The 18892-nt window shown below is 51.4% G+C and overlaps 1 protein-coding gene across 1 annotated transcript; it reads left to right on the top strand.

Annotated features, from left to right (window-relative positions):
* Positions 1-16027: 16027 nt before the first annotated feature.
* Positions 16028-18152, top strand: LOC129709960 (MARCKS-related protein 1-B-like). The gene is made up of 2 exons (XM_055656675.1): positions 16028-16312; positions 17119-18152. Exons 1-2 carry the CDS (start codon positions 16256-16258, stop codon positions 17635-17637), a joined length of 576 nt encoding a protein of 191 aa, XP_055512650.1. The 5' UTR covers positions 16028-16255; the 3' UTR covers positions 17638-18152.
* Positions 18153-18892: the final 740 nt, after the last annotated feature.

The raw sequence follows: 18892 nt of genomic DNA, 5'->3' as shown, positions 1-18892 counted from the left end.
TCAGCCCAACTAGTTCATGCTTGACCCATCTAAACTACTGCCATTTGCCACCTTTGGTCCATATCCCTCTACACCTGTCCTGTCCATATCCATCTCAAAGTGCTCAGACTAAACTCCATCTGCCATCTTGTCTACAACTCCTCTATACTTTGCCAGTGTTCCTCACAGACCGGCCGGCATTCCTGGTGTGAATCGGGATGGAGCCGTGGAACAGGAATTCTCCGCAGGAGTTCCTGTGGCCACCTGCGTCCAACTAACATTCCCCAGATTCCTCTCCCAGGAACGATACAGCCGTCTCCACAACTTTCCCTGGTTTGAGGCAGAGTTTCATTGCACGGAGATGAGATCATGTTTTGAGAGCATTTACTCACAGATCAGGGGCCAATTGATCTTGTTATGGAACAAAGGGTTAAAGTCGTCAGCTAGAGGCATCAGACTGTTCTGCCAGCCTGTTATCTGGCTCTGACATTGGCTGACTCGACATCTTTAAGAAGTGCGGGCTATTGCACATCTGCATTATCCATTCTCTGATTACAGGCGGTGATTACTGCAGCACTGACTGTGTAACAAGTGGTAGCGTTAACGGGTGAATTTACTGTGGAGTCCGTGCTATTTACTACAGACCTTGTCTGAGCTATCGAACAGACAGTCAGTAAATCATAATATTCATTGGACTTTATCTGGCAGTGAACATTAATCCCTTCATCCTGTCTCTGTTCACTCTGTACACAATCATGTATTGGCTTTCCGCTGACTGGCCAGCCAGCACACATTTAGTGTAGAGATACAGCGTGGAAACAGTCCCTTTAGCCCAGAGAGTCTGCACTTTCTCAGCGACCCCCGCACAATTAGTGTGTTTAGTTGAGAAATACAGCGCAGAAACAGGCCCTTCGGCCCCACCGAGTCCGTGCCAACCAGCGATCCCCTACACTAACACTATCCTACACACACTAGGGACAATTTACATTTACACAAAGCCAATTAACCTACAAACCTGCACGTCTTTGGAGTGTGGGAGGAAACCGGAGCTCCCGGAGAAAACCCACGCAGGTCACGGGGAGAACGTGCAAACTCCGTAGAGACAGCACCTGTAGTCAGGATGGAACCCGGGTCTCTGGCGCTGTGAGGCAGCAGCTCTACCCGCTGCTCCACCGTGACACCCAAATCTAAAGCTTTTCCCTGTATCCCGGTGCAGGTGACAATAAACTCAATATCCAACTCTGCTACACAGATTTTAAATGGAATCGATGGCCAGACCGGCAATAACATTAAACCGAAGGTAGACACTAAATGCTGGAAATGATGGGTTGGCATGGATGCTGGGCCGAAGGGCCTGTTTCCGTGCTATCCTGTCCCCGACTATCCCGTGATGCTGTACAACTATTGAAGAGCTTGTGAAGGCAGGAACATGGGTTTAAGAGGCAGAGATCAGACATGATTGAGTGGTGGGGTAGACTGGATTGGCCGAATGGCCTAATTCTACTCCTATATCCTGTGAAGGTGTGAGGTGCGGGGAACAGGAGGTGGTGCGAGAGGAATCATTGTAGTGATGGCAATGGTGTAGTGTGAACATGGAGCTGAGCCTCTGCCGGTCCCTGCAGACCAGAGGGGCCACACACTGCTGTACTGTACAGAGGGGACGGAGACTGTCTGTGGGGCCCCAGCCCAGGGGCGACACCCCCCCCCCACAGAGACTGCACCCCCCCCCCACACCACACACCCCCCCCCCCCCCCCCCCCCCCCCCCAATAATTAGGAATGACCACATAAAACATTTAATAATAACCCCCCATACAGCTTAAACATGTGAATGAAATTTTAAAGAAACGTTTGTTTATAGAGTAGAGCTACTACTCGTGGAGATAAGATGTTTTTATGCCTGGCTGTTGTGGCTTTGCTGCTTGACCCACTGAGTTACTCCAACACTCTGTGTCTGTCTTCATTAATGGGCTCACAACTCTGGGCGTGGAGCTGATCACTGATAGTCTTGGTCTCCAGATCTGGACCAAACCTCCTCCAAACGCGTGACTCACAGCCACTGATTTATGACTTTCTCAGAAAAAATGCTGGGATGGAAGTCAATCCTCTAAACACAGATAGAAACGGAATGTGAATTATTCTCCCGAACGCCTGCATTCCTGCATTGGCAGCCCTGTCTGTCACATTGCTCACGCACGCTGTACACACGTGGCCCCCCTCTACATGCCCAAACACACACACGTGTGTATATTGTGTGAAGTCACTGCATACATGCACATGCGTGCACTCACATGTATGCAATCCGAGAGGTCACTGCAAACATGCATACGCGTATACTGTGGGAGGTCACTGTTCACACACGCACGCATGTATACTGTGGGAGGTCACTGTGTACATGGCCATGAACCTTGACTGGAATTTCCCCTTCCTTCCTGAAGGAAGACATGCATTGTGATAGCGCCTTCCCCATCCTCACGACATCCTTCCAGATGATGCAGTTAGTGCAGCGCTGGTGTCTCTGTCCTGCAGGGAGCTCTGATAAAGCGTTCGTGTCGGTGAAGTTGGTGCCTCTGTGCCACAGCCGGCTCTGCTCCAACCAGCCACAGGGAAGCTGGTGCCGTAAGGTGTGATGGTTTGTGTTAATGATCACAAGCCCCACACGTGGGGACAGCCACTCTGCAACATTCACCACTCAAGCCCCTCGCCCAGTCACATTCAACCTTCTGCCTCTGGCTCACCTCCTGCTGCCGACCTCCTTCCCACCGGCCTTTGTCCCAGTGTCCGTCAACCAATCCCTCCACCTCCTGTCCGGTTCTCGGTCTCCGGGGTCAGCAGGGACCGGGCTTGGCAGCTTCCCTCACACGGTGCCCGTGGACAGCGTGTCGTCCCTCTATGTACCACCCGGGCGCTGATATAACCCTGGTGTAACGTGTATGTTGTGTACACTGTAAATGGCTGGGTTGTAATCATTCCACTGACTGGTTAGCCTGCAACAACTGTTCATTGTACCTCTGTACACGTGACAATAAACTCTCAAATCAACATCAGACACAGGACGTTGCTGACACTCCCTGCACTCGTCTCCCATTCCCAGTCACACATTCCCTGTTATCCCCCCTATTGCCCCCCCCCCCCCATCTGTCCCCCTCCCACCCCACCCCCCGCCCCCCCCCCCCCGCCTGTCCCCCTCCCACCCATGCCCCATCCCCCCCCCTCCATCTGTCCCCCGGGGTTACGGGGAGAAGGCAGGAGAATGGGGTTAGGAGAGATAGACCAGCCGTGAATGAAGGGCGAATTAGACTTGATGGGCCGAGTGGCCTAATTCTGCTCCTATCACTTATGACCTCTATTGGCCAGTCCGGGGCTTCTAATAGTGGATCAAATATCATCAATGACAGTAGGAACTCCTCCACTGTACAGGACATGTGTGTACAGGGCGTGTGTGTGTGTGTGTGTACAGGGCGTGTGTGTGTGTGTGTGTACAGGGCGTGTGTACAGGACCTGTGTACAGGACATGTGTACAGGACGTGTGTACAGGACGTGTGTACAGTTGCAGGGAACAGCAGTGTGTACATACTTGGCATTTTACAAATACTCCACTGCTTCAGCAATCAGTGGAATGCTGGAGATGTGACAACAAATAGTTGTGGAGAATCCCGGCCACGCAGATAATTCTGATAAAGGGAACATAGATAAAACACATCAGATACTTAACCCTTTGCAACCCAGAGTGAAAGCAGCAACAGTGTGGTCTACAGACAAAAGGGCCTCACAGCACCAGAAACCCGGGTTTGATCCTGACTATGGGTGCTGTCTGTATGGAGTTTGTGCGTTCTCCCCGTGACCTGTTTGGGCTTTCTCCGGGCGCTCCTCCCACACTTCATAAATACAGGTCTGTAGGTTAATTGGCTTCAGTAAAAATTGTAAATTGTCTCTAGTGTGTTGGAGAATGCTGGTGTACAGGGATCGCTGGTCAGCACGGCCCCGGTGGGCCGAAGGGCCTGTTTCCGTTCTGCATCAATAAAGTCTAAATAAATCCAGCACCAGTGGTCTCTCAGGCCCAGGTACAGAGAGGGGAACGTTCCTTCACTGGCGGCAACAAGTGTCCCTCAAAATTCAACCCCTTACTTGGAGTGCATACTGCGTTGTGTCCTTGGCTGCAAGAACTCAGCGGGTCAGGCAGCATCTGTGGAGAACATGGATAGGTGACGGGCACACCGAGTGCCCTGTGTCTCCCTCAAGGGAGATGCTAAAAATGCATTTCGCATCTGTGTACTGTAACATGGATACAATAAATTGAATCATTTCGTTTCACAGAGTGCTCAGGAGTATCAGAGAGGGGAACGTTCCTTTCACTGGCAGCATCTGTCCCTCAAAACATGGACTTACTTGACCAGACACACAGATGTGCTGGAGTAACTCAGCGGGTCAGGCAGCATCTGTGGAGAACATGGATAGGTGACGTTTCACAGAGTGCTGGGAGTCAGCGGGTCACACTCAGCAACTTCTACACCTCCCCTCTGACTCAGTGTTTCCTCTAGAGTTAAACGTCAATGTATCTCAGCCTGGATGTTGTCAAAGGGAGAGAATTCCATCAATTGATGGGCTGCTGTGTACGGAGGCATCTTCTCTCCGGCTGAACCTTCATTGAGACTGGAGCTGCCAACTGCCCAGCTTCAGGGTGGACCCCACAGATCTACATCTCCGGTGACAAGCTTGCATGGCAATGAGTTCAGCTCATCCATCCAATGACCAGTATTGTCCAGTGTGAGTCCCCATCTCCTGCCCCGACTCCACAGAGCAGTAACGGTCTCACCAACACTGTGTACATGGGCAGTAACAGGTAGAGGTCGGTCCGGGGAAGGGTTATGGTGTAGGGGAGGGAATGACCAATATGTCGCTACTATTTCCTGGGCTTCTTGTTTGGTTCAGGCAAGGTTGTTGTGGCTACCCGTACAAGGCCGATGTGTCTGCAATGCCCAACATTGCCACTCCTCTAACTATGGAATAAAGAACAAGCCGGGCCTTGGAGTGGAAGCAAGGTCAGGCAACACTGTCTCCAGGAGTGGTCTCCAGAGGTGACTTGGATAGGTTGGGTGAGAGAGCAGATTCATGGCAGTTGCAGTATAATGTGGATAAGTGTGAGGTTATCCACTTTGGTGGCAAGAACAGGAAGGCAGATTATTATGTGAATGGTGTCAGATGAAGAAAAGGGGAGGTGCAATGAGACCTGGGTGTCCTTGTACATCTGTCACTGAAAGTAAACATGCAGGTGGGATACTGATTCTGGATGATCAGCCATGATCATATTGAATGGCGTTGCTGACTCGAAGGGCCGAATGGCCTAGTCCGGCACCTATTTTTCGATCAGTCTGAAGAAGGGTTTTGGCCCGAAACGTTGCCTATTTTCTTCGCTCCATAGATGCTGCTGCACCCGCTGAGTTTCTCCAGCATTTTTGTCTACCTACCTATTTTTCTATGTTTCTATCAAAGTCTTGGAGAATCACAACCTTCCTATCTCCAGCCCTGCCCTTTGCTTTCACTGCTCCAGGCTACAAGCTGGGCCAATCTATCCCTTGAAACATTTGATTCACTTTCTCATGGTAAACTCTGAAAACACACAGAGCGTTATTGTTGCAGAAGACATTTATAATTTGGAAGCAGAAATGGACATGAGGTCCGTGGAGAAGGCAGGGTCTGTGAGGAATCGGTCCATGTGCCCTCCCTCCCCGCTGCATCACTGTCCCGCTGAGTCTAACCACCCAATGAGCCAGAGCCAAGGGTCAAGTTCTCCATCTACACCCAACGGCCTTGAGCAGGGGGTTGCCAGGATAGAGTGGATGTGGAGAGGATGTTTCCACTATAATAGACAATAGGTGCAGGAGGAGGCCATTCGGCCCTTCGAGCCAGCACCGCTATTCACTGTGAACATGGCTGATCATCCCCAATCAGTACCCCGTTCCTGCCTTCAACAATACTCCAGGTGCGGTCTCACCAGGGCCCTGTACAACTGCAGTAGGACGTCCTTCACCAGTGGGAGAGTCTAGGACCAGAGGGCACAGCCTCAGAATTAAAGGACGTTCCTCTCGAAAGGAGATGAGGAGGAATTTCTTTAGTCAGAGGGTGGTGAATCAGTGGAATTCATTGCCACACACAGCTGTGGAGGGCAAGTCAAGGGATATTTTTAAGGCAGAGGTTGACAGATTCTTGATTAGTTCGGGTGTCAGGGGATTTGGGGAGAAGGCAGGAGAATGGGGCTGAGAGGGAAAGATAGAATAGCCGTGATTAAATGGTGTAGTTAACACGATGGGCCGAATGGCCTAATTCTACTCCGAGAACTTATGAATTTATGAATAATTGTGAGCATTGATGTTCTCAACGTCACTGCCCGAGGCAGCTGTAAACTCTGTAGCAACCTACTTATGAATAGAATGAATTAAACCAACTTGTTTTCCCAGAGGACAAATGAACAAACCAGTTCCACTACAACACAGGAGCACATTAGGCACTTGCGTTAGATTTTACTGATTCATTTAATGGTAAGTATAGAAACAATATATATTACAGGGTGGCACAACAGTAGAGTTGCTGCCTTACAGCATCAGAAACCTGTCTTCGATCTGGACCATGGCTGCTGTCTGTATAGAGTTTGCCCATTCTACCCGTGACCTCATGGGCTTTCACCTCCAATTGAAAAAGTTGCCTCCGAGGTCCCTCTTAAATCTCTCCCCTCTCACCTTAAGGCTGCAGCCTCTAGTTTTAGAATTCTCTACCACGGGGAAAGGACTGTGAACGTTCACTTTATCCAAGCCCCTCATGATCTTGTACGCCCCTCAGTATGGTGAGCCCTGCCAGCCTATACAACCTGTAACATCCCCGTGATTCTCCTCCCCATCCTTTCCAGCTTCTCACTTCACTTCAGTTTAGTTTATTGTCACGTGTAGCGTTACAGTGAAAAGCATTTGTTGCGTGCTATCCACTCAGCGGAAAGACGGTACATGATTACAATTGAGCCATTCACAGTGTACAGATACCTAACTAAGGAATGAACCAGGAGCTTTGAATGCCGTTCTGCTTGGAAGCAAACTGCTGTAATTTACTGGAGACACAAGGAACTGCAGATGCTGGATTCTTGAGAAAAAAACCCAAACAGCTGGAGGAACTCAGCGAGTCAGGCAACGTCTGTGAAGGGATTGGTCAGACACAGCGTGGCACAGCGGTAGAGTTGCTGCTTTACAGTGCCAGGGACCCGGGTTCGATCCTAACTACGGGTGCTGTCTCTGCGGAGTTTGTACGTTCTCTCCGTGACCCTTATGGGTTTTCTCTGAGATCTTGGTTTCCTCAAAGACGTACAGGTTCGTAGGTTAATTGGCTCGGTATGATTGTAAATTGTCCCTAGTGTGTGTAGGATAGTGTTAGTGTGTGGGGTTCACTGGTCAGTGGGGACATGATGGGCCGAAGGGCCTGTCTTTGTGCTGTATCTCTAAACTAAATAAAACTATGCATCATTGTGAAGAAGGGTCTCGACCCGAAACGTCACCCATTCCTTCTCTCCAGAAATGCTGCGTATACTCTGAGATACTCCAGCATTTTGCATCTATCTTCAGTTTAAACCAGCATCTGCAGTTCCTTCCTGCACATGTCATCTGTTCAGTTCCCTCCAAAGGTGCATCCTGACCTGTTGTGTTCCTTCAACAAATTGTTTTGGTTCCTGCAATTTAATTCTGCATTTTCTACACAATAGCAGATCCCCATCCAGAAGCCCCGCGTAAATCTGCCTGTGATCTACAGTTCCACACCTCATAAACCAGGCAACTCTACAGCCTTTATATATGCTAATCAATTAATTGTTCATCTTAATTGGTCAGCTTGACACCCTCTTGCACAGCTGTGGAATGAGCGACCCGCTAGCAGTCCCTGAAAGCAGAAAGCTATTGTTATTGGAATGGGAGATTCGGAGCTTTAGTTTATCTATTGTAGAGATACAACGTGGGAACAGGTCCTTCGGCCCATCAAGTCCATGCCAACCAGCGATCACCCAACCAGCGATCACCCAACCAGCAATCACCCTTACACTATCCTACACACTCAGAATCATGTACAATTTACACAAGACAAACCTGCACGTCTTTGGGATGTGGGAGGGAACTGGAGCACCCTGTTGTTACATTGTGAACCTGATGACAGGAGAAGAGGGAATGCCCAGGGTAAAAATGAGAAGTTTTCCAGATCAGCCACAGTTTCCTCTTTTACTTTCTGTATCTGTTTTACTTTCCATTCTCTTCACACTGGGGATTACACTGAGTGACGTTCCATGTGCTGGCATATGTGCACAGAGAGGAAAATGGATAGTTGAGTTCAGAGACACAGCACAGGAACAGACCCTTCGGCCCACCGAGTCCATGCTGACCCACTCACACCAGTTCTATGTTCTGCCACTTTCTTCCACAACGAGACCTGGGTCTAGTCACTGAAAGTAAGCATGCAGGGACAGCAGGCAGTGAAGAAAGCTAATGGCATGTTGGCCTTCATTGCGAGAGAATTTGAGTTTAGGAGCAAGAAGGTCCTACTGCAGTTGTACAGGGCCCTGGTGAGACCGCACCTGGAGTATTGTGTGCAATTTTGGTCTCCTAATTTGAGGAAGAACTTTATTGCTATTGAGGGAGTGCAGCGTAGGTTCACCAGGTTAATTCCTGGGATGGCGGGACTGACATATGATGAAAGAATGGAGCGGCTGGGCTTGTATTCACTGGAATTTAGAAGGATGAGAGGGGATCTTATAGAAACATCTAAAATTCTTAAAGGATTGTACAGGCTGGATGCAGGAAAATGTTAGGCCTAAAGGAATCAAGGGATATGGGGAGAAAGCAGGAACGGGGTACTGATTTTAGATGATCAGCCATGACCACATTGAATGGCAGTGCTGGCTCGATGGGCCGAATGGCCTACTCATGCCACTATGTTTCTATGTTTCCCATTGTGTTATAGAGGCTTAGAGTGATATGACGTGGAAACAGGCCCTTCGGCCCAACTTGCCCACACTGCCCAACATGTCCCATCTACACTAGTCCCACCTGCCCGCTTTTGGCCCATATCCCTCCAAACCTGTCCAATCCATGTACCTGTCTAACTGTTTCTTAAATGTTGGGAGTCCCAGCCTCAACCACCTCCTCTGGCAGCTTGTTCCATACACCCACCACCCTCTGTGTGAAATAGTTACCCCTCAGATTCCAATTTAATCTCAGTAAGTCCTCCGGTCTTTGATTCCCTTACTCTGGGCAAGAGACTCTGTGCTTCTACCCGATCTATTCCTCTCATGATTTTATACGCCTCTATAAGATTACCCCTCATCCTCCAAGGGATAGAGTCCCAGCCTACGTAACCTCTCCCTGGAACTCACACCCTCTAGTCCCAGCAACATCCTCGTAAATTTTCCCTGTACCTTTTCCAGCTTGACAACATCTTTCCTATAACATGGTGCCCAGAACTGAACACGATGATGTAAATACGGCCTCACCAACATCTTGTACAATTACAACAGGACCTCCCAACTTCTAGACTCAATACTGTCATCCAGTTAACGATGTCTGTGAAGATCAACATGGCACTAGTGGCGTGTGGATGGTGATCTACAAACAACAAGGTGAACCCTGGGTCACAGGATTCTCAGCACAACGGCAGAGACAAGAGGAGAGAGTCCTTGTGTCGAGACCTGGTACATTGTTACAAACACTGGACAAGTCCCAGCCTTGTGTCCTGAATGAGGCCATGATTAGATAACGCCCAGAACATTCCTGTCCCACACAGAGGTGTGATGGGGACCCTGGCACTGGGGTGGAGGAAGGAACTGCAGATGCTGGTTTAAACCAAAGATAGACACAAAATGCTGGAGTAACTCAGTGGGACAGGCAGCAGTCTCAGCGGGACAGGCAGCATCACTGGAGTAACTCAGCGGGACAGGCAGCATCTGTGGAGTAACTCAGCGGGACAGGCAGCATTTCTGGAGAGTAGGAATGGGTGATGTTTCGGGCCGATCTCTGTGTCTATCTTCAGCTGAATGTGGTGACAATGGCCAGTCAGTATTGGCAACAGCTCAGACAGCTGAATCCTCTGGCATCTGGGAGATGTTGATTGGGCAAGGGAGGAGCAAGCACTATTATGTTGGCTAATGATCTGAACAACTCCTAAACCAGGGTACACAAAATGCTGGAGAAACTCAGCGGGTGCAGCAGCATCTATGTAGCGAAGGAAATAGGCGACGTTTCGGGCCGAAACCCTTCTTCAGTCTGAGTTTCTCCAGCATTTTTGTGTACCTTCGACCTTCCAGCATCTGCAGTTCCATCTTTAACACAACTCCTAAACCAGGGTTTGTGATCAGACGAGGTGCCAGGCGTTCACAGTCAAAAACATCTGGAATAAATCCACATGTTGGCCAGATGATTGAGCAGGTGTGTGACATGTGAAAGAGAGACAAAAGTTTTTCACTGCACCTCTGTACACGTGACAATAAACTACACTCAAGAGAGAGACGACCTTTGGGTGAGATTCACAGGCAATGATGTTTGCTGAAAGCTGCTGCTTTCTGGCAATATTGTCTCTAGAACCCCTTTCATAATCTCCTCCAGGCATCAGTGAGGAATTGTGTATGAAGGAACTGCAGATGCTGCGTTAAACCGTAGACACAAAGCTGGAGTAACACAGCGGGACAGGCAGCTTCACTGGAGTAACTCAGAGCGACAGGCAGCTTCACTGGAGTAACTCAGCGGGACAGGCAGCTTCACTGGAGTAACACAGTGGGACAGGCAGCATCACTGGAGTAACTCAGTGGGACAGGCAGCATCACTGGAGTAACTCAGCGGGACAGGCAGCATCACTGGAGAGAAGGAATGGGTGACGGTTCAGTGAGGAATTTATGACATTCGACGACCAGTCAGGTCCCCATTGGGCCAACATGCTCCTCCTGGGCTAATAAGGGGCATTTTGGGCAAAAGAGACTGGTTTCTCGGCTAATAGGGGCCTTGTGGGCCGAGATTAGTGGTTTCAGGCAGCCCAAACAACTCATTTCATCTAATTTCCAATTGTATTGCAGTTTCAAGCACAGGGCAGGCTCCAAACAACTCATTGCATTTTCATTAAGGGCTAACAAATCATTTATTCAAGTGCATTGCATACTCACAGTGTTCTGTAGTTTCCAAGCTCAGACAGAGAGTCGTGACCTCTCCCTCGCCATCTTGCAGGCAGACTGAGGCACGCCCACACTTCTGGTTTGTATAATCCCTCCCCCTCCTACCAGAAGCGGCGTGGCCTTCATGTCGGTGATTGACAGGAGTGAGAATCTCAAGATTTTTTAAACACTAATAAGTCTTTTATTTTTAATCGATGGGGAGAGGACTCTGAGTAAGATGGCCAAAAATCACAGCCATATACGGTAGCGTTTTTTTCTAAAATCAAAAGCACAGTGCAAACAGGAAGTGGTCAAGATGAGACTTTTAATTATATAGATATATATATATATATATTCGGAAGGATCAAAGGCAAAGATTGGATTTAGCTTTTGAATATTCTCAACTTGTTTTTTGAAAGTAGAATCTACAGTTGAAACAAACATTGGGAAGATCAACTTGTTTTGTACTGTCATTTTATTTGTTATCTCTAAATACTGGGTTAGACTATATCTTGGTATTAGACTGCCTTGATTGTGTCCTGTGTTGTTCTGGCTGATTGGAGATTGAATGGAAACACACAACATTTAGTCTGACTGTGGTTACTCAGCCTGTAATCCTGCAATGACACGCTTGTGATTCCATCAGTGAGGCTACATTGTTTTACCAGAGATTACAACCAGAATCCCCCCCCGGATTATGACTGTGCCAATCTGAGCGAGCAAAGCACTATTTTATTTCTCGTTAGAATCAGCCGATGTTCACAATACAGACAGAGACTTTGTGGATTCAACCATCTTCTGGCTTTGATGCCGGCAGTTTCCATGGAGATAAAAATGCTTGAGAAGGTGGAGAAGCTTCACCCTGTGGTCTCGTTCTACCTCGTGCCCCCATGGGTCAGTTGTCCAGTGTTGCTGGGACTGCTCCTTCCTCCCTCCCTACAGCCCCCACGTTAAGATCCAGGTGGCCCTGATCCAAGGAGGATGATTCCCCCTCGATTGTCTCTGCTTTTCAGAGGGAAGTTAATGCCACAGAAACACACTCTGGATCAGCATAGAATGGGCCCAACCCTCACTGCACAATGAGTGACGCAGAAAGCTGAATGGGCAATTTATATTTATTTCTGCCACCTCCCAATGATTTAAAGACAGACAGTATTGGGGGGAGCAGCACCTCATATTTCACTTGGGCAGCTTACAACCCAGCAGTACAAATATCGATTTGTCTAACTTCTAGTAACCCTTGCTTTCCCCCTCTCTCTCCATCCCTCTAGGTACCTCCACTCCACCCTGTCGAAAGCTTTTTCGGCGTTGAGGGAGACCACTATCTCCGGGGTCTCACTACTCGGTGAATGGATGATGTTAAGGAGACGCCTAGTATTGTGGAAAGACTGTCAGCTTGGTATGAACCCTGTTTGGTCTAACGAGATAATAGAGGGCATCACTCGTCGGCTTTAGAGACGATTTTGAGATCCACATTCAGGAGTGAAATTGGTCTATAGCTACTACACCTAAACACAATCATCAGCATTCCAAATGTCCTCAATCTTCTAGGGACGTAAAGGTGTTGCATTATTAAACACGTCTTCTTGTCACCTTTGACAAGCTTTGGAATAATGGCTGAAATCAAAGTTCACCTTACCCTTTAGTTTCTGAATTCCTAATGTAATTACTGATGAGGTGTTTAGTAACTGGTAAATAAGTCATCAGTAGAATTACCTTTCCCACAGTTAATCACTTCACATTTCACATCAGCACCGTCTAGTCAGTCCAAGGCAGGCTTCAGTTTGGTGGAAATATATAGGGGAAGAATCTTTTCAAAGAATAATCTGCTGGAGAAACCCAGTGGGTCAGGAGGGACCTGTGGTCAATGTTACATGACAAGACCCAGCTTTAGGAGTGAAAAACCTTCACCCTACCTTGGTACATGTGACAATACCTGATAGTAACTCGAAATGTAAACCTGAGGTCGTGCTGAGGTGTCCAGAATGGAGTGGGGAGGGAGCTGGCAGGTGACAGGTGTCACCAGGTGAGGTGACCGGTGGTGGCCAGACTGGGGAGGGAGTTGAGCTGCTGAGCTCAGACAAGTCTTTCAGTGGAAGTTCCGAGAGAGAGAGAGAGAGAGAGAGGAAATCACCAAAGTCAAAGTTCATGAGATTTGGACAGGACGGATGTGGAGGATGTTTCCTCTTGTGGAAGGAACTGGAATCAGGGGACAATGACTAACAATTAGTCACAACGTGTGAAAACTGGCCTAACATGCCCACACTGACCAACATGCCCCCACACTGGCCAACATGCCCACATGCTGACCAACATGCCCCACACTGACCAACATGCCCCACACCGACCAACATGCCCACACCGACCAACATGCCCCACACTGACCAACATGCCCACACCGACCAACATGCCCCACACTGACCAACATGCCCACACCGACCAACATGCCCACACCGACCAACATGCCCATACCGACCAACATGCCCATACCGACCAACATGCCCACACCGACCAACATGCCCACACGACCAACATGCCCACCAACATGCCCACAACATGACCAACACACCGACCATGCCCACACTGACCCACATGCCCCATCTGACCAACAGTCCCACACCGACCAACATGCCCACACCGACCAACATGCCCCACACTGACCAACATGCCCAACACGGGACCAACATGCCCACACTGACCAACATGCCCACACTGACCAACATGCCCAAACTGACCAACATGCCCACACTGACCAACATGCCCACACCGACCAACAACTGCCCACACCGACCAACTTGCCCACACCGACCAACATGCCCCACCTACACTAGTCCCACCTGTCCACGTCTGGTCCACATCCACCTAAACCTGTCCTATCCATGTACCTGTCTGTCTTTTAAATGTTATGATAGTACCTGCCTGAACTACCTCCCCCGGCAACTCGTTCCATACACCCACCAACCTTTGTGGAAAAAAGCTGCCTCTCAGGTTCCTTTTAAATCTTTCCCCCCTCACCTTAAACCTCTGGTCCTCAATTCCCCTACTTATCACTCTAGATAGGATGTATTCATCTGATCTATTCCTCTCATGGTTTTATTCACCTATATAAGATCACCCCTCATCCTCCTGCGCTCCAAGGAATAGAGCCCTAGCCTGCCCCAACCTCTCCTGAGAGCTCAGGCCCCTCGAGTTCTGGCAACATTCTCGTAAACCTTCTCTGCACCTTTTGCAGATTGACAATCACTACTGCGACAAAACTCTACAGGGCGGCACGGTGGAGCTGCTGCCTGACAGCGCAGAGAGCCGGATTCAAACCTGACTACGGGTGCTGTCTGTACGGAGTTTGCACGTTTGCCCCGTGACCTGCGTGGGTTTTCTCCGGGTGCTCTGGTTTCCTCCCACACTCCAAAGACGTGCAGGTTTGTAGGTTAATTGGCTTGGTATAAATGTAAATTGTCCCCTCGTGTGTGTAGGATAGTGTTAGGGTGCGGGGATCGCTGGTCGGCGCGGACCTCGATGGGCCAAAGGGCCAGTTTCCGTGCTGTATCTCTAAACTAAACTAAAACATTCACTGACCATTGTATTATTTTCTGATCTCACTTTGCTGGTCTCGCTCCGTGTGGACACATGTTCCGTGTGGACACATGTTCCGTGTGGACACATGTTCCGTGTGGACACATGTTCCGTGTGTTGTCCACTCTACACTTCCCCCTCTCCCACTCTAAAGAAGTGTTGTCTGTGAAGGACACAAAACCTGTAGCCGCAGCAAATCTGAAACCAAGTGAGAGCAGAGACAGTCTGCAGGTCGGGCAGCACCAATCAGTAAAACATTGATGTGTGTAGATGCTGGTTTACACCAATGATAGACACGACATGCTGGAGTAACTCAGCGGGACGGGCAGCATCTCTGGAGAGAAGGAATGGGTGACGTGTGGGGTCTTAAAGTTCGTTAGTCTGAAGAAGGATCTGGATCTGATACATCACCTTTTCTCCTGAGACGTCACTCCAGCATTTAGTGTGTAATGCAGATGAAACATTGGCTGTTTCTTTCTCCACAGATGCTGCCTGACCTGCTGGCTGATTCCAGCACTTCGTGTGTTGGCGTTTTGATTCATTTATATTAAGGGGTGGGGGCAGGGGAGTATTTAGAAATCTGGGGACAGGGGGAGTGGGAGACAAGGGACGTTCAGGGGGGAGGGGCGCCTTCAGGGGGAAATGTTGCAGAGGATCAGAGAACGGGCTGGAGGGTGAGGGTGGGGGGAGGGGGAGAGAGGGGGTGGGAGAGATGGAGAGAGACAAAGAGCAAGAGAAAGACAGAGGGGAAAGGGGGGGGGAGGGGGGGAGAGAGGGGGGGGGGAGGGGGGGTGGGACACTGCCACCGCCGCCGCCGCCATGTCGGTGCCTTCACTACACGAAGAGTCACAAAACTGCCCACATTTCCCGTCGCTGCCGTGTTGTTTCCAGGATGTAATTTAGAAAAAATCCCGGCTGATTCACCGGACATTCCCGCCGTGGAAACTCCCCCCCGTCCCGGACCCAAGGGAAGGAATCTGCCCCTCTCCCTCCCTCCCCCTCCCCCCCCCCCCCCCTCCTCTCCAATTCCCCCTCCCTCCCTCCCCATCCCCCCAATATCCCTCTCCCCATTGCGAGGCGGTGTGGAGCCGGGCGCCCGGTTAACGGGGGGGGGGGGGGGGGGGGGGGAGGGGGGGGGGGGGGGGGGGGGAAGGGGAAGGGAGCAGGGGGGGGGGGGGGGGGGTGGGGCAGGGGGGGGGTGGGGTGAGGGGGGGAGCAGGGGGTGGGGGAAGGGGGCAGGGGTTGGAGAGAGGGGGGGGGGGGCGGTTGGAGAGAGGGCAAGGGGGGGGGGGGGGGGGGGGGGGTTCCCCGCTACCGGGCCCCCGCCTCCCGTTGCCGATTGGCGGCGGACTCTCAGCTCCGCCCCGGCGGCGGGGTCCCGGGAGTTGCCGCTTATCAGCGGAGCGGAGACACAACGGATCGGAGCGAGAGAGCGGCCGCTGATAGACCCGCGGACAGTCGCCCCGTTACCGAGCCCGTGTAGTCGCCACTCAGCGTGCCAACCAGCGAGCCTTGTGTCCAGAGCCGGCCAGTCGCCACCATGGGCAGCACACTCGCCAAGTCTAAGCCGCAGGAGCAGGGCAAGACCAGCGGACAGGTGGGTCTCCCGACGGCAGCCGGCGGCGGCAGCGGCGGCGGCGGCAGCGGCAACCCGGGCTTTAAACCCCGGTGAACGGGCGGGGGGTCCGGGGGTCGCTCCTCGCTCCTGCCTTTGTCTAGTCGCCTGGTCTTTGTGCGGCGGGTTTGCGGGGCTGGGACAATGGCTGGAGCGTCGAGAATTTCCCATTCATTGTTCCTCTCCCCAGCCCGGTCGCGCGACCCCCCCCCCCCCCCCCATCCCCATCGACCCGGTTCCACCCCAAACCCCATCTCCTCCCCCCCCCCCCCCCCGAACCCCATCTTCCCCCATCTTCCCCCCCGCTCCCGCCGTCTCCCTCCGTCCCCGCCCGGGCGGCTCAGTGGCGCCGCGCCTGGCAGTAAGTGGCGGTGCTGACGGTAGCCACGGCACCGGACCCGCCCCGCCCGGCCACTGGAGGACGGGGGACCCTCTCCTTCCCGCCGTCCAGGGTTTGCATTAACCGGCTGTTAGTTATCCCGGTGCGGCCGCGCCCTGCGCTCGGACTCCACCCGGCGGAGCTGGCCCTTGTCCCGGGGCCCGTGTGACACCCCCCCCCCCCCGGGGGCACCTGCCGCTGTCCCGGGTCCCCGCCACCCACCACCCCTCTCCTCTAGTCAGATAGAGCTCTAGGGGCTGGTGGAGTCGAGGGATATGGGGAGAAGGCAGGCACGGGTTATTGATTGTGGATGATCAGCCATGATCACAATGAATGGCGAATGATGCTGGCTCGAAGGGCCGAATGGCCTCCTCCTGCACCTATTTTCTAAGTTTCTCTCTGTCCGCAGGAGAACGGCCACGTCAAGACCAACGGGGACACGTCGCCAACCAAGGCGGACGGGGAGACGGTGGTGGCGGCGGTGGGGACCGGGGAGGTGGTCGCTGCCGAGGCGGGGAAGGAGAGCCCGGGAGACGGGATCGAACCGGCGCCCGCCGCCGAGGGCGAGGCTAAAGCCGCCACTCCCAAGAAGAAGAAGAAAAAGTCGCTGAGTTTCAAGTCGTTCAAACTGGGCAAACTGTCCTTCAAGAGAGGCCGGCGCGGCGAGACGGCGGCGGCGGCCGGACCGGCTGAGGCAGCAGCGGGAGAGGCGGTGGCAGCGGCGGCGGTGGATGAGCCCCGGGCCGAGACACAACCCGACACCGGCGACACCGACACCAAACCCGGCGGCCAGGAGGTGGAGGAGCCGAGCGCGGCGGAGGGGAGCAAGGCGGCAGCAGCAGCAGCAGTAGCAGTGGTGGTGGAGGAAGCGGCCGGAGCGGCCAGTCCAGAGTCCGGCTCCACAGACGCCGCCCGTGACCAGGAGTAGCCGGGGCTGTTTACAGACTTCACCCGCCACGTGTGACCTCTTCCCCGGTTACTCCCCGGACCGGCCCCGTCCCGCCAGTATTAACTTGTGTTCCATCACTGAATTAAAAAACCCTTCCTGGGAACATCTTGGGTCCGACAACATCCCCCCAGCTGTGGGGTTTATTGAAGACGATGGAGGGTTTGATTCTACACGTGGCCAACTTTGGTCTGGACATGAACTGCCTCTCTCTCTCTCCCCCTCTCCCCGGCGATCGTTAGCATCTGTATCCCCCCCCCCCGGTTTAAAACATCTTGTGCTTGTTTAGGAAGACGGCAGTCTTTGATCGAAGCTTCTAGATTATTTTGTAATTTTACAGTCGACTACAACACTTTAAAATTAAGCAAACTGTGTTCCAATTGATTTTTTGATTATTTTTGCAGAGGGGAGGGGGGAGGGGGAGTGCAACGTTTTAAATGTGATGTTTTTTTGCTGTTTTTGTCCTGTAAATAAAACCGGCCAAATTGATTTGCAATTTTTTATTGCTAACTTTTAAGGTGGTTTGACTATTGTAACATTTTAAAAAGGGAAAATGAATCTTGTGGACTTTTCTCAAACTTTCCCCGTCACGGGACTTCTGGGACTAAGGCTCCAGTTTACACTTGAAGTCCTCGTCAATTTATACTGATTTTTGTTAAATAGATCCCTACTATTTCATTGTCACTTTCAGCAGTGTAGTGTATTGTACAGTTTTAGTCTTATTACCAATAAACAAAATGGAAAAAATATGGATGGAAATTGTTGGATTCTCTTCACTTTGTCAGTCACTGCAGGTACCTCTGCCTACCTGGACTCACCTGGAAACAATCGCCACCCCTCTAAACCATGACACGTGGTGCCTGATCTTTGGTCAAATTGGATGATAGATTCTAAATCGGATGTTGGGTGATGATTTTCTGAGTTGGAGCATGTCAATAGACACAGAGTGCTGGAGTAACTCAGCGGGTCAGGCAGCATCTGGAGAAAACAGATGGGTGACGTTTCTTCAAACATTGGCTGCCAGATCAAAAATACTCTGTGTCTGAGGAAACCCCCCCCCCCCCTGATCATTAATTGCCCTTCCTGCTCAGGATCGAATTCCCTGGCCAGGGATTGAACCAGTGACTGCGTGGGTACATGTGGGGATAATTACGTGACTTCCCCTGAAGCCCGTGACTACTCCTAGTGGGGGAAGATGCTGCCTGTGAAAGTGGGCATGTCTCTACCCTGGTCAGGG

This window comes from Leucoraja erinacea, chromosome 26, assembly GCF_028641065.1.
Source record: "Leucoraja erinacea ecotype New England chromosome 26, Leri_hhj_1, whole genome shotgun sequence".
In the NCBI taxonomy this organism is placed as follows: domain Eukaryota; kingdom Metazoa; phylum Chordata; class Chondrichthyes; order Rajiformes; family Rajidae; genus Leucoraja; species Leucoraja erinaceus.
The sequence above is the reverse complement of the archived record's forward strand: the minus strand, read 5'-3'. Positions and strand labels throughout refer to the sequence as shown.

Coding starts and splice junctions, on each gene's coding strand:
- LOC129709960 (XM_055656675.1), top strand. CDS start 16,256: ATGGGCAGCACACTCGCCAAGTCTAAGCCGCAGGAGCAGGGCAAGACC. Junction 16,313..17,118: donor AGGGCAAGACCAGCGGACAG/GTGGGTCTCCCG, acceptor CTCTGTCCGCAG/GAGAACGGCCACGTCAAGAC.